General features: G+C 45.0%; 1 protein-coding gene across 3 annotated transcripts in view; it reads left to right on the top strand.

Moving 5' to 3' along the window:
* Nucleotides 1–14,360, top strand: part of COL2A1 (collagen type II alpha 1 chain) — a 108,836-nt gene that overhangs the window by 73,775 nt on the left and 20,701 nt on the right. For all 3 annotated transcript variants that reach the window (XM_082212374.1, XM_082212373.1, XM_082212372.1), the window contains 12 exons: nucleotides 802–855; nucleotides 2,409–2,462; nucleotides 4,199–4,252; nucleotides 4,888–4,932; nucleotides 6,026–6,124; nucleotides 8,007–8,114; nucleotides 8,330–8,383; nucleotides 9,224–9,277; nucleotides 9,898–9,951; nucleotides 12,283–12,336; nucleotides 12,469–12,576; nucleotides 13,485–13,538. In XM_082212374.1, the coding sequence (XP_082068500.1) occupies nucleotides 802–855; nucleotides 2,409–2,462; nucleotides 4,199–4,252; nucleotides 4,888–4,932; nucleotides 6,026–6,124; nucleotides 8,007–8,114; nucleotides 8,330–8,383; nucleotides 9,224–9,277; nucleotides 9,898–9,951; nucleotides 12,283–12,336; nucleotides 12,469–12,576; nucleotides 13,485–13,538 (792 nt within the window). The remainder of the gene's footprint in view (nucleotides 1–801; nucleotides 856–2,408; nucleotides 2,463–4,198; nucleotides 4,253–4,887; nucleotides 4,933–6,025; nucleotides 6,125–8,006; nucleotides 8,115–8,329; nucleotides 8,384–9,223; nucleotides 9,278–9,897; nucleotides 9,952–12,282; nucleotides 12,337–12,468; nucleotides 12,577–13,484; nucleotides 13,539–14,360) is intronic.

The following is a 14,360-nucleotide window of genomic DNA, read 5'->3' as shown; positions in this document are numbered from 1 at the left end:
GGGGTGGTGCTTTGGAATGCAGAGTGCTCACAACCAACCTCATGAAGAAGCCACTGAAGGCAGATGCTTCATAAAGTACCGTGTGACACCTTAGTCCCAGTTAAGGTCCCTCTCAGTCGCATACAGTCTGTTGAATGACTGTGACTTAATTTGCTGCATGGCCACAGAACGATTGAAATAAAAGGGTTTAAGCTCTGGGTCTCCTAACTTCAATGCTGCTTTTGCAGAGAGCTCACCTCTGACAAACCTGACATAGCTTCTAGTCTAATTTCAATTGGAACTATTGCACCTGTAAAGCAATCAGACTTTCAGAAACGCTAGTAAAAGAATTCAGAGCCATGAGCCCTTTAGAGGGTGAGATGCAGAATGGCAGAGGGAAATTTATTTAATAATAACTCTGAGACCTCAGAATTTAGCCATGAGTCTTCCTGGAGACTCCCATCCCTCTTGAAAAAAATTGCACCTTCACATGCAGTTTTGACGCACCCTGTGCATTTCTGCAGCTTTTCCGTGATCGGTAGCACAGGGAGTGCACACCAGAGACACCTACTGCCCTCAGGGGAGGAGGAAGGATTGCACCCTAGAATCATGCCAACCAGCAGTCATTTCCTTCACAATGAGCACTTCAGGCAGCTATCCTTTAATCCTAGCTGCTTAGTAAGAAACTTATACAAAAAGAAAGCCCTTTCCTTCTGCCAGCTCCCTGTACTTGGGGGCAATTTTTGGTCTGTGGGAGGGGAAATTGCATTGTTCGTCAAGACTTTCCGATCCTGTCTCAAATGTATCACTTTTTCTCATTAGGGTCTTCCTGGCAAAGATGGCGAGACGGGAGCAGGTGGACCGCCAGGGCCTGCTGTGAGTATGAGTGTTTTTCTCCTGGCAGGCAGGAGGTTGGCTGAATCGAAACCCTGCATTTTCTTAGGCATAAGGGAGGAACTGAATATGCCCCAAAGATTCAGGTGTCTGGAGAATTTTGGTGACACTTTCTGGGGTGTTGGTGCTTCCTCTTGCTTTATAACAGGGGTGGCCAACTTCCAAGAGACTGTGATCTACTCAAATAGTTAAAAACTGGCAGTGAGCTATCCCCTTTTGGAGGGTTCAGGGCTTTTTTAAGGAAGGAAAGCCCTGTTTTTGGTGGCTCAGGTCATTTTAGGGGTGCAGAGCAAAGATGTTGAGCCTTTTTTAGGGGAGCCAAAGTTTTTTAGCTTCTTTGGGGGGGGGGAGCCACTGATCTACCAGTGATCTACCACAGACGTCCAGTGATCTACCAGTAGATCACGATCTACCTGTTGGACATGCCTGCTTTATGAGATCATGCTTCTTTTTCTTCCATTATACTTTTTTTATGCTTCCACACACTCATAGTAGCCTTCTGCTAGCCATGGGTGGGTGTAATGTCCTTCTGTAAGCATTCCAGGAAGTATGACCAGCCACTAGAAGTGAGTAGAGACAGCAGAGAGCCTTGTGCTGTTACAAGTGGATGCACACCTGGATTGCAGCATTGTGATTTCTTTTGTAATTTCTTTAAAGTTCAGAGCAGTTTTAGCATTGCATTTTTCCTGTGTGGAGATAATTGGTGTGTACTTATCCTACCAACCTAGCAGTTCGAAGGTGAGATGAGCGCCGCAACCCCAGAGTCTGCCACGACTGGACCGAATGGTCAGGGGTCCCTTTACCTTTTACCTATTATGGCTAAACTGACCTGTGTGCATTTCTTCATGAGATGCCCACTCTGAAGTGACATCTGTGGCACTTAATTTCAAATATATTTAGACCCGAGGCGCTATCTTACTAGCCTTCCCTCTTTAACTATTGCTCTCTTTAACTATTGCTTCACTTTGCGTTTTAAATACAAGCAATAGTGCTATAACCTCCTAGTCTACCTGTCTATCTGTATTAGCGAGCCCTTTTCCTAGTTCCCTCTCCCATAGAAAAGTTGCTCCCATTGAGGACCATTTAACACATGACCAAAAAAACCACCCCAGTGCATCCTTGAAAACTGAATGAAAATGGAGAGTGCACTTGACAGAGCTGTAGGCAGTTCTAGCTCTCCGACTAGTTGTTTTTTTTAAAAAAATAATTCTCATTTACACATTAAATCAAAAAAGGACCTAAAAGTTTAATACATGAATCAGCTCTGAGTTTGGACTCTATGTTGGGGCCAGCATAGAAACTTGTGAACGTGCTGGAATGTGCAACTTTTCAAGGTTTAGCAGGCAAATGGAAAGGGGTCCTTTTTATGGCTGCAGCTTATTTGCTAACAGAGGAAAGTGTAGACTTAAGAAAACTTGTATGTGTTTGACTAGGTGATGCTAGATTTTTCACGTGAGAGCTATACTTTTGCCCCAGGCAGCACATGCCACTGTTAGGTCTGCCCTTAACCTATTGTTTCCCCCTCTTCTTCTTAGGGGCCAGTAGGAGAGAGAGGTGAACAGGGTGCGCCCGGACCTTCTGGATTCCAAGTAAGTAGAGCAATTCTCTTGTGCCTCTTTAAGGGCAGTGCCCACCATTGTTAATTCTGCCTGTGCTGGGGAGTGTAACTGTTTGCACAAGTAACACGAACTGAAAATGTGGAGAGAAGTTAGGGAAAGGACCGCCCGCCACCCATCCCAAATGACTGTCTAGCTCTGTTGGAAGGATATGACAGGGAAGCACAGTGTTTTCATAAACTCTTAACTGTCCATGAAGAATGAATCCATGTTCTCTAGTCTTGCATGCCTTAGTAGTGAGTACCTGCTAAGCAAGATGCCTAGATGCAGGTTTTCTGGCAGAGTGATCCATGAACCTGCAGGGGGTGGGTGGGTTGTTGTTGTTTAGTCGTTTAGTCGTGTCCGACTCTTTGTGACCCCCTGGACCAGAGCACGCCAGGCACTCCTGTCTTCCACTGCCTCCCGCAGTTTGGTCAAACTCATGCTGGTAGCTTCGAGAACACTGTCCAACCATCTCGTCCTCTGTCGTCCCCTTCTCCTTGTGCCCTCCATCTTTCCCAACATCAGGGTCTTTTCCAGGGAGTCTTCTCTTCTCACGAGGTGGCCAAAGTATTGGAGCCTCAGCTTCAGGATCTGTCCTTCCAGTGAGCACTCAGGGCTGATTTCCTTCAGAATGGAGAGGTTTGATCTTCTTGCAGTCCATGGGACTCTCAAGAGTCTCCTCCAGCACCATAATTCAAAAGCATCAATTCTTCGGTGATCAGCTTTCTTTATGGTCCAGCTCTCTGTCCCAACTACTTGGGTCTCAAGCTGCATTGAGTTCCTCACACCTCCCAAGGTGACTAGGAGCTCCTCAAAGAGGTGTGCCTCAGTTGAGATTTGCAGGGATAGCATAGGGCTGCTTGAGATACATTGGTCTTCCCTAAGCTGCTGTCCCCCAGATGTTGCTGGGCTGCAGCTCCCATCATCATTGACCATTGGTCATGCCAGCTGGTGATCCATCAACATCTGGAGGGCACCAGCTTGGAGAAGGTTCGTTTTGTATTAATTAGAGGTGCTTGGGTGGGCAGGCATAATTTTGTTGCAAATGTCTCAGGGTTGGGGTATTCATTCCAATATTTTATTTCCAGTTTCTCCATTATCTGAACTGTGGAATCTGTTATCTCCTTAAACTCCCTTTGCCAAAAAATTGTACATATTTACACCCCCACCACATGTGAACATAATTCCCTGTTACCTAGCATCCCTTCCAACATAACACCGAATATCCTTTCTTTATTTGATTTAATCTGACTGGTGTAAAATACCATCTTCAAACTAATTTATAATAATTTTCTTTTATTCTTATAGACAACATTTTCAATGTACGTTTCTCCCATATTTCTCCCCAGCTTTGACTATCTATCTGCCCTGTTGTCTCCTTTTCCCACACTTGTTTTAATTGATCTTCTTGTTCCTCCATTTCTACTAATATTTTATAAATTTCACTGATTTCCCCTGTATTTTCTTCTTTATCTCCCCTTTTTGTAATCTTTTTTTTTTTTAATTTTGTATATTCTTTGCATTTCCTCTTTTCCCTTAACCACTTCTTTGCCCATTGCTCCAGTTGTATACAGTTAAACCAAGTTGTTTTACTTCCTGTCTGATAAAAATTTAATGGCAATCATTTTGGATCACAAGACTTCCCTTCCTGCCCTGGACGCTATTGGCGTTTCTAGACTGGCACTTCCCCAAGAGTGTCATGCTAACACTATATTTCTTGTTTTCAGGGACTTCCAGGGCCCCCAGGTCCTCCGGGTGAAGGTGGAAAGCCAGGGGACCAGGTAAGTAATGAGAGAGATGTGCATTGAGGATCACCCTTGGAATAATCTGGACAGAATAAGAACTCAAGCCTGCAGAGTGTTGACTTTCTAAGCTTCAGGGTGTCCTGCTGCAAAGAGACTTCCTTCTAGTCAATAGTTTCTGTGTATATGAGGAATAAATCAGCCACAGGTGTTTTATTCTGTGAAGCCCTCCTTGTTCCAGATAGTAATTCTTGGCAGCTGAACTGGTCAGGGAGGGTCAGCATGTATTCAGTGCAGCAAGCTAGAGAAACAAATGTTGTTTTGAAGCAAATGCATGCTTGGGCTCATTTAATTGTTGGCAGTAATGTTCACTGGACGTGTGAAATCAATGTGCTGGACACAACAGAGGAAAAACTGCATGAGATCTGCAACAGAGGGCCCACTTGATCATTGAGAGTCTCTTTTGACCTCCCCTTTGCCCTTCTATTCATAGGTATTTTTAGATTATTCTCTGCAAATATGAGTTTAGCAACACACTATATTTAAGTATAACGGTTGAGAAGTATTTGATCCAAGGGGGAATCTTGATGGTTGTTCAGGGGGCTGTAGATTAGCTAACCTCTCTCCTTCCCTCTTTCCCTGCTTCTAAATATATATGTATATCTTTCTTTCAGGGTGTTCCTGGAGAGGCTGGCGCTCCCGGTCTTGTTGGTCCCAGAGTGAGTAGCGTAAAATTAAAATCAAGAGCCTAGGGGGTGGGTGAATCAGTCTAAATCCACTGTCACTTTCACATTGTGGTTAATTCATAGATACCCACTTGACCACACAGATCTGCAGAACTGGCACTTTTACCACTGCCCCATATTATCCATTCCTCACTTGCAAGAAATAAAATCTTAATGTGGCAGCAGCCATGCCCTTTGAAATTAATAAGCAGGTGCATTCGCTCTGTTGTTTTTGGTGCCTGCTAAAAACATTACGGTTCCAGTAAGCCTACCCAGGCATGTAATTTTGGCGTGTTATTTTAGTAAGCAAAATTGTTTTTAAATTATTGATTTTTTATGTATTAATTTATTAATGTAACTTGTTTCAATGTTTGCTATTATTGCCATTTTGGATTGTCTTTTGTCAACTATTTAGAGGTCTTTAGTTTGAGTCAGTGGTATATAAATTTAGTTAAATAATACTAATAATAAATCGTAAGTCCATTTTATTTTTGTTTCAGTTGTCACATTTTTTTTAAAAAAGTGTGAAGCATGCATTGGTTTTTAATATAATTTTCTTCCACAAAATGGACATTTTTGTATGCATTTTATCCTAAAATACACACTTCTCTGTACCCTATCAAAAATACTCATTTTTATTTGTATTTTGGTGTGTTTTTGAGCTGAAAACTCAAAATTCAGAGGACTGTGATAAATGAAGGATTCCAGGCTGCATATCATAGAATAATAGAATCATAGAGTTGGAAGAGACCATAAGGGCCATCGAGTCCAACCCCCTGCCAAGCAGGAAACATCATCAGAGCACTCCTGACATATGGTTGTCAAGCCTCTGCTTAAATACCTCCAAAGAAGGAGACTCCACCACACTCCTTGGCAGCAAATTCCACTGTCAAACAGCTCTTACTGTCAGGAAGTTCTTCCTAATGTTTAGGTGGAATCTTATTTATTAAGTATAGGGTGTTTGCTTTAAAATGAGGAAAGTACAAAATCCTCAACCATTCCCATCAACACCTTACCATAATCATGCCACTCTAGAACAGAGCCTTCTACTCATCCTGAGCACTAAAATGATCTCTGTCCTCTCTAGGGCGAGCGCGGCTTCCCAGGTGAGCGTGGATCTCCAGGCGCCCAAGGCTTGCAGGGTCCTCGTGGTCTTCCCGGCACTCCTGGGACCGATGGACCCAAGGTAGGTGGCGACTTAGCATCACTTCCTGTTCTGCAGTGCAGCCTGCACACCTTTCTCCCACCTCCCAACCCCGGTGGCTGCCATACAGAAAGAGCCTCATAGCATCTGGACCGCCAGGTACATTATGAGCTCAGTTTCTTTCAGAGAAAGAGGATAACAGGGAAATCAGCTGAGGGACCGTTGGGGGGAAGATATTGGCAAGCTTCCTTGTCAGGGCGCTGCTTCTTTGAAGAGACTTTGGGCAGCGGAGTTCAGCAGAGATTAGATTAATTGAAAGACCTACACTGATTAATTGAAAGGCCTACACTGGCTCCTAGTACGTTTCTGAGCAAAAATGTTGGTGCTGACATTTAAAGCCCTAAACAGCCTCGGTCCAGTATACCTGAAGGAGCATCTCCACTCCCATCATCCAGCCCGGACACTGAGGTCCAGCACCGAGGGCCTTCTGCCGGTTCCCTCACCTCGAGAAGCCAAGTTACAGGGAACCAGGCAGAGGGCCTTCTCGGTAGTGGCACCCTCCCTGTGGAACGCCCTCCCACCAGATGTCAAAGAGAACAACAACTACCAGACTTTTAGAAGACATCTGAAGGCAACCCTGTTTAGAGAAGCTTTTAATGTTTAATAGGTTATTGTATTTTAGTGTTCTGTTGGAAGCCGCCCAGAGTGGCTGGGGAAACCCAGCCAGATGGGCGGGGTATAAATAATAAATTATTATTAATTGTGAATAGGTGGCTCTATAGAGAAGGTTGAGAGAGCGCTTGTCATGCTTTCCTGGCTTTCCACTGCCTCTTGCATTTGTCCTACATCCTGAATTCCTTTTATCAAGTTTGAATACATGACAATCTTGTAATGTGGGGGACATCTTCTCCCAGAGAAGGGAGGTGTGCGTTCAGCTCATCGATCCCATGTTGGTGAAATAATACATGATAGTGCTTCTCTCTGTAATCCTGCAAGTCTATTGTGATGAATGCCCAAGCAGCTGCATAGGGATTGTGACTAGGGCTGGGCAATACCTGGTTTTCAACACTATGATATATCACCAGCTAAACATTGCGATATTTCAGACATTGTGATATATCACTATAAGGATGTTGCTATGTAGAGGCATTGAAGGGACACGGGTGGCGCTGTGGGTTAAACCACAGAGCCTAGGACTTGCCGATCAGAAGGTCAGAACCGATCAGAACCTAGCAGTTCGAAAGCACATCAAAGTGCAAGTAGATAAATAGGTACTGCTCCAGCGGGAAGGTAAACGGTGTTTCCGTGCGCTGCTCTGGTTCGCCAGAAGCAGCTTAGTCCTGCTGGCCACATGACCCGGAAGCTGTACGCCGGCTCCCTCAGCAAGATGAGCGCCGCAACCCCAGAGTCGGCACGACTGGACCTAATGGTCAGGGGTCCCTTTACCTTATGTAGAGGCAATGACCGGCTTCATGTTTTTTCCTACATCGTGATTTTTGCCAGCACCTGCTCTTGTAAGTCGCTGCCTTCTTCAGGAGTCAGAGGAAAGCTGAGCCAGCAGAGTTAACAGGTGCTTCAGGAATCGAGAGCAGCATTGGCTGGCTTCACGGTTTTTCCCGCATTTGATTTTTGCACAACACACACACCCCACACCCATGTCTTGCCATATATTGCCAGGTCAAATATTATGAAACCGATACCACGATACGGATTTCAAACCGAGTTTGGAAGATATATGGGAATAGTACACACACACACACACACACACACACACACACACACACACACACACACCATGACTTTCCATATATTGGCAGGTCAAAAATTATGAAACAGATACCACAATATGGATTTCAAACCGAGTTTGGAAGATATATGGAAATATTGCCAAGCTTTAATGGTGACCCTTATTTTTCTTTTTCAGGGCGCAACTGGTCCTGCTGGTGCCGTTGGAGCACAAGGCCCCCCAGGTCTTCAGGGAATGCCTGGTGAGAGAGGAGCTGCAGGTATTTCTGGACCAAAGGGAGACAGGGTAAGTGGTCACCTTCTCCTCCTCCTCCTCCTCCTCCTCTTCATGGAATACTTGAAGGGCTGTTTTGTCAGGGGTTGGGTGCCACCTGCCAATTAGCCGGGTGGAATTGAAAATCACTTTTTTAATCTTTTCACTCTGGGGCAATTATCATAAACAAAGAGGGTTCTCAGAATTGCCACCTACTTACCGTCTTTCCTTCTGCTGTCCTCCAACAGGGTGATATTGGTGAGAAGGGACCAGAAGGTGCTCCTGGCAAAGATGGCGGCAGAGTAAGTGGCCAACTTGGCTTTTTCCTTTCTTAAGACGTCAAGCAACCGGTTTAGCCAACTAAGATGTTGATAGTGGGGAAAAACACATCTACTGGGGTGGTGCTGTGGGACGCGGGTGGCGCTGTGAGTTGAACCACAGAGCCTAGGACTTGCTGATCAGAAGGTCAGCGGTTCGAATCCCCGTGACGGGGTGAGCTCCCGTTGCTCGGTCCCTGCTCCTGCCAACCTAGCAGTTTGAAAGCACGTCAAAGTGCAAGTAGATAAAGAGGTACCGCTCCGGCGGGAAGGTAAACGGCGTTTCCGTGCGCTGCTCTGGTTTGCCAGAAGTGGCTTAGTCATGCTGGCCACACGACCCGGAACCTGTACGCCGGCTCCCTCGGCCAATAAAGCGAGATGAGCGCCGCAGCCCCAGAGTCAGCCATGACTGGACCTGATGGTCAGGGGTCCCTTTACCTTTACCTCCTCTATAGAAGAGAGGGAAATGACTTGACCATTGGGGAACTGTGATGAAGGCAAGAGTGGGCTTTTGGTTAGAGCTGAGCCTCTGAAAACTTGACAAGGCCAAAAGAGAGTTTAGGTCAAAGGCCTAACTACAGAATATTCTCAAGCTGTCAAGGTAAGAAAACCAGTACTGATGAATAAGTGTTAGGTGTTCCCGGCTACTCTTCCGAAAGTGAATCCAGTCCCATCTTCTATGCGCTTCAGAAAGAGTGGGGGGGGAGGTATTTTTTAGGAAACTATGTGCTAATGTTCTAAAACTGCCAGTAAAGCAGGGATGCCTTTGATACAAATGGGATGCTTCTCACCAGTACACCTAATTCTCTTTTTCCCCTTTGCCAGGGCTTGACTGGTCCCATTGGTCCTCCTGGCCCTGCTGGCGCCAATGGAGAGAAGGTAAGAAAGTCTTCTGCAAACGAGTTGTCCTTGGTTAGGCTACGCAGCAGGCAGAGGTGGTTTCTAAGTCTTGTGGGTATATTTGTCACGGTAACAGCCTGTTCCACATTTTGTGTCAAATTTGGGCATATTTCACTCCAGACTAAAAATGGTTTAATGGTGACTTCCTGTCTGTTGTTGCTTCTAGCGTATTTTAATGCCTTTCACGATGGATCAGTCTATTTCTGGTCCATGCTGTTTCATTCATGTCTATTCCTAATTCTGTTTTGTTGAATTTCCTCACTGATCTGCAAAGCATGAAGAAAACTACGTTTTAAAACAGATATTCACAAAATATGCATTTTTCTACATACTTGATCCTCAAAAAATGTACATTTTTTATGCATTTTTATCTTAAAATACACATTTTTATCCTTTTTTAAAAAAAATAAAATCTAAGAACTGTATTTCAAAATAAGAAAAAGTTTTAAAAAACAAAAAAAACAGAAGATAATTTCACCAGGTTGGTTTGAGAAAAATGTGGATCATACAAAATCCTTGATCTTCTACTGACGTAAGATTTGAACTATGAACTGGAGACCGTACTGCCTCACTTTTTTCTCTTTTTTTAATTCCACCAGGGTGAATCTGGCCCCCCTGGCCCAGCTGGTGCTGCTGGTGCTCGTGGTGGCCCCGTAAGTTTGATATTACTATGAATTCTTTTGTAGAAGGGTATCTGAATGGGGGGGACACGGGTGGCGCTGTGGGTTAAACCACAGAGCCTGGGACTTGCCAATCAGAAGGTCGGTGGTTCGAATCCCCGCGACGGGGTGAGCTCCCGTTGCTTGGTCCCTGCTCCTGCCAACCTAGCAGTTCGAAAGGACGTCAAAGTGCAAGTAGATAAATAGGTACCACTCTGGCGGGAAGGTAAACGGCGTTTCCGTGCACTGCTCTGGTTCGCCAGAAGTGGCTTAGTCATGCTGGCCACATGACCCGGAAGCTGTATGCCGGCTCCTTTGGCCAATAAAGTGAGATGAGCGCCGCAACCCCAGAGTCGGTCACGACTGGACCTAATGGTCAGGGGTCCCTTTTCCTTTATCTGAATGGGGAAAGATTCAGCTTGGCCTTTAAAATCTTTGAAACCCTAATAGGGGTCTCCTTCAGCTCCTATCAGTAGCACAGAGGGGCAAACAAGCACATTTCTTGCTGTTTCCATACTGTGTGCTGCTGTGGTGTGTGAATATCATCTCAAGAGAAGGGCCTTTGTTGCTTTGACCGGCATTAAGCAAAGCAGGCCTTAGCTGGAGTCACATTTTCTTTAAATAGAGCAATTGTGAATTAGCGCCGCTTAACATTTCACGAATCTTTGACCTTCCATCTTTGGCATAAACAGTTCTCATTACTTGAGGATGTGAGCCTCGCTATGCTAAGTGAAGAAAAGACAGATCCCAATTTCATGCCCCAACAATGTAAGGTTGTGGGACTCTTTGCATGGGGCAGAGAATGTGAGTTGGTGGCCTACAGGCTGTGCCGGATTTACGTATAAGCTAAACAAGCTATAACTTAGGGCCCCACTACTCTCTTGGGGGCCCCCAAAAAATCTAAAGGGGGAAAAACTGGATGTACATTTCCAAAATATAAGATAAAAAACAAATAAAATAAAACCTACATACAGCTACAGTGGCAAATGGCTTTAGGTCCATAAATTACCATATAGCATATATTCAACACAAAAAACAGCAACAATTTGTTGTTGACAAAGGACAGCTGGACATTTAAAGGGCCCCATTACCTTCAGTAGCTTAGGGCCTCATCAAACCAAAATCCAGCCCTTCCTACAGGCCAGCCATTTCTTTGGTGACCTTAGCAAACCTTAATCAAGGTGTAGAATTGGGCAGGGGGACACTGTTCACAGTTCTACTTATAAGGAAAATCAGCAGTGAACCCCACATGACTATTTCATGTTCAAAGTGCCACTAGCAGTCATTCTCTCTCCCCATCCTCTCTTGGGTGCCTTGTGGAGCATGTTTATTCTTAAGGTTCCCAGTTAATGACCTCATCCCATTGGGTGGAAGGAATCCTCTACCAGTGGGTGATGCTGACTTAATTACAGATCACTATGTGTGAGGCCTAAGGGACGCGGGTGGCGCTGTGGGTTAAACCACAGAGCCTAGGACTTGCCGATCAGAAGGTTCATGGAAGAAATTTAAAGACTAGCTACAGAAATACTGTAAAATTGATGTTAGAATGATGTTGGATAGAAATTAAGCGGTTTTCAGCTGTAATATTATAAGAGAATATGAAAAATGGATTATTTAGGTGAAAACGTAATGTCATAATATTTTAAAATTAAAGACTAGGATAAACAAAGAGGGTAGGGATTTGCTGAACCAACAAATCGAATTGGATTACAAAAAAGGGAATCATGAGGAGGTCCGGGAAATAAGCTAATGAAAAATAAGTAATGGAAAGATGGAGTTGATTTTAACCATTTTTTTATTTTGTACTTTTTTCTTTTTCTTTTGTAATACTTTGAAAATCCTAATAAATATCTTATAAAAAAACCCACAAAAACAGAAGGTCGGCAGTTCAAATCCCCACAACTGGGTGAGCTCCCGTTGCTCGGTCCCTGCTCCTGCCAACCTAGCAGTTCGAAAGCACGCCAAAGTGCAAGTAGATAAATAGGTACTGTTCTGGCGGGAAGGTAAATGGCATTTCCATGCGCTGCTCTGGTTCGCCAGAAGCGGCTTAGTCATGCTGGCCACATGACCCAGAAGCTGTACACTGGCTCCCTCGGCCAGTAAAGCGAGATGAGTCGGCCACAACTGGACCTAATGGTCAGGGGTCCCTTTACCTTTATGTGTGAGGCCTGGTGAGTTCCAGCCCTAGACTAGACTAGTTCCTGGAGAATAAAACTGACCTTGAGAGTGCAGGTGTTGGCCATACCTGGCATAGGGCATCCAGATGACTGGGTGGATGGTGTTTTAACCAACTCTTTCCACAGCTGACGACTGTTTCTGTTTCAGGGTGACCGTGGTGAACCTGGTGCGCCCGGCCCTGCTGGATTCGCTGGTCCTCCTGTGAGTAATTCTCAGACTCTTAAACCTCTTTCCTCCCATTGGCCGGCATATCTCTCTCTCTCTCTCTCTCTCTCTCTCTCTCTCTCTCTCTCTCTCTTACCATGGATGCTTTTGCCTTCCTCCCCAATACAGGGTGCTGATGGACAACCTGGTGCTAAAGGCGAGCAAGGGGAAACTGGCCAGAAGGGAGATGCTGGGGCCCCAGGCCCACAAGGTTCATCTGGTGCTCCGGGCCCACAGGTTGGCAAATCCTTCATTGCAGGGGGTGGGACTAGATGACCACTGGGGTCCCTCCCAACTCTACAGTTCTAGGATTCCTCTCCTGGGATGGTAGCCAGTGACTAGCAAGAGCCAGGTGGGGGCTTTTTTAAGATGCTGGAGGAGACCTGTCTCCTCGTTGAAAGAAGATTGGGGCTTAAGGTTCATATGAGGGAAGTATTGGAGCAGAGTCATAGGCTGGATAGAACATCATTCATATGGGTCTCCCCTAACTTGTTTTTTTTTTAAAAAAAATTAACAATTTCAATATAACAAATTATCAAAACAAATCATCTTCATTATCCCCCCATTTTTCCCTCCACCTCCCCAACAAACCCTCCCTCTCCCCCAAGACTTCCCTCAGCTCCTCTCTCTGATTTCTCAACCCATGTTAACTTCTGCATATTGTAAAATTGTATACATCCTTATATTATCTATTATGTTAACCTCCACCCCCTAACTTAGTCAACTGGAATTAAACACGTTCATGGAGTCTGCTAGATGGCTACTGGCTGTGGTACCTCCAAGTTCAGAGGAGATGTATTTCTGAATATTAGTTTCTGGGGTACAAATGTTGCACTGCACGAGAACTGGTAGAAATGGCTTCTGTAGCATGTTTTCATGTGCCGGGGCGTCGCTCCTATTTTCATGTACTCTTACAAAGTCAAAAAACCCCTAACCCTGTAAAGCAGAGATTTTGCTCTGTGTGGCACACATGAGTTCACATCATGCAAGAGAGTGGCAGAGAGTAAACATCGAAAGATGAGGCAGAGGTCTGTCAGAAAGGAGGCTGGTTGCTTCTTTCAGATCTGTGCAGCAGAGATCTCTGGCAGAAGCTCAGCGAGAAGGTTAACTGTGCCTAATCCAGGTTTTGTTTTGTGTCTCCGTAGGGTCCAACTGGTGTGACTGGTCCTAAGGGAGCTCGTGGTGCACAGGGACCTCCGGTAAGTATTTTATGGACAATTTGCTTCATTCCTTCCCTTACTGGCACCTCTGATAACTGTGCTGTGATAGTTTTAAAAATAACCATACTTGACTTGAAGCTTCTACTGTAGATCACCCTGTTCAGTACCTTGGAGAGCAGAAGTCGGTGATTATACCACTTGGATAAATACCATATTTACTCAAATGTAATGCACACCTTTTTTTGGCCAAATTACGTCTTGAAAATTAGGGTGCGCATTAGATTTGATGGCGCATTATATTCTATTGCAAGCTTGTAAAACGCCGCTGACATAGGAAACAGTTCTTTGGTTTCAAGGTTTTGAAAACTGAGGTGCACATTGTTGTTGTTTAGTCATTTAGTCATGTCCGACTCTTCGTGACCCCATGGGCCAGAGCACGCCAGGCACTTCTGTCTTCCACTGCCTCCCACAGTTTGGTCAAACTCATGCTGGTAGCTTCGAGAACACTGTCCCACCATCTCGTCCTCTGTCGTCCCCTTCTTCTTGTGCCCTCCATCTTTCCCAACATCAGGATCTTTTCCAGGGAGTCTTCTCTTCTCATGAGGTGGCCAAAGTATTGGAGCCTCAGCTTCAGGATCTGTCCTCCCAGTGAGCATTCAGGGCTGATTTCCTTCAGAATGGAGAGGTTTGATCTTTGTGCAGTCCATGGGACTCTCAAGAGTCTCCTCCAGCACCATAATTCAAAAGCATCAATTCTTCAGCAATCAGCCTTCTTTATGGTCCAACTCTAGATTCATGTAAATATGGTAGCTTCCCTCCAAAGACTACTGTCAATGAACCTTACTTAGCCTGCCACCCTCC

This window comes from Podarcis vaucheri, assembly GCF_965113315.1.
Source record: "Podarcis vaucheri genome assembly, chromosome: 2".
Taxonomy (NCBI): Eukaryota; Metazoa; Chordata; class Lepidosauria; order Squamata; family Lacertidae; genus Podarcis; species Podarcis vaucheri.
This window is presented reverse-complemented; position numbering and strand designations above follow the sequence as displayed.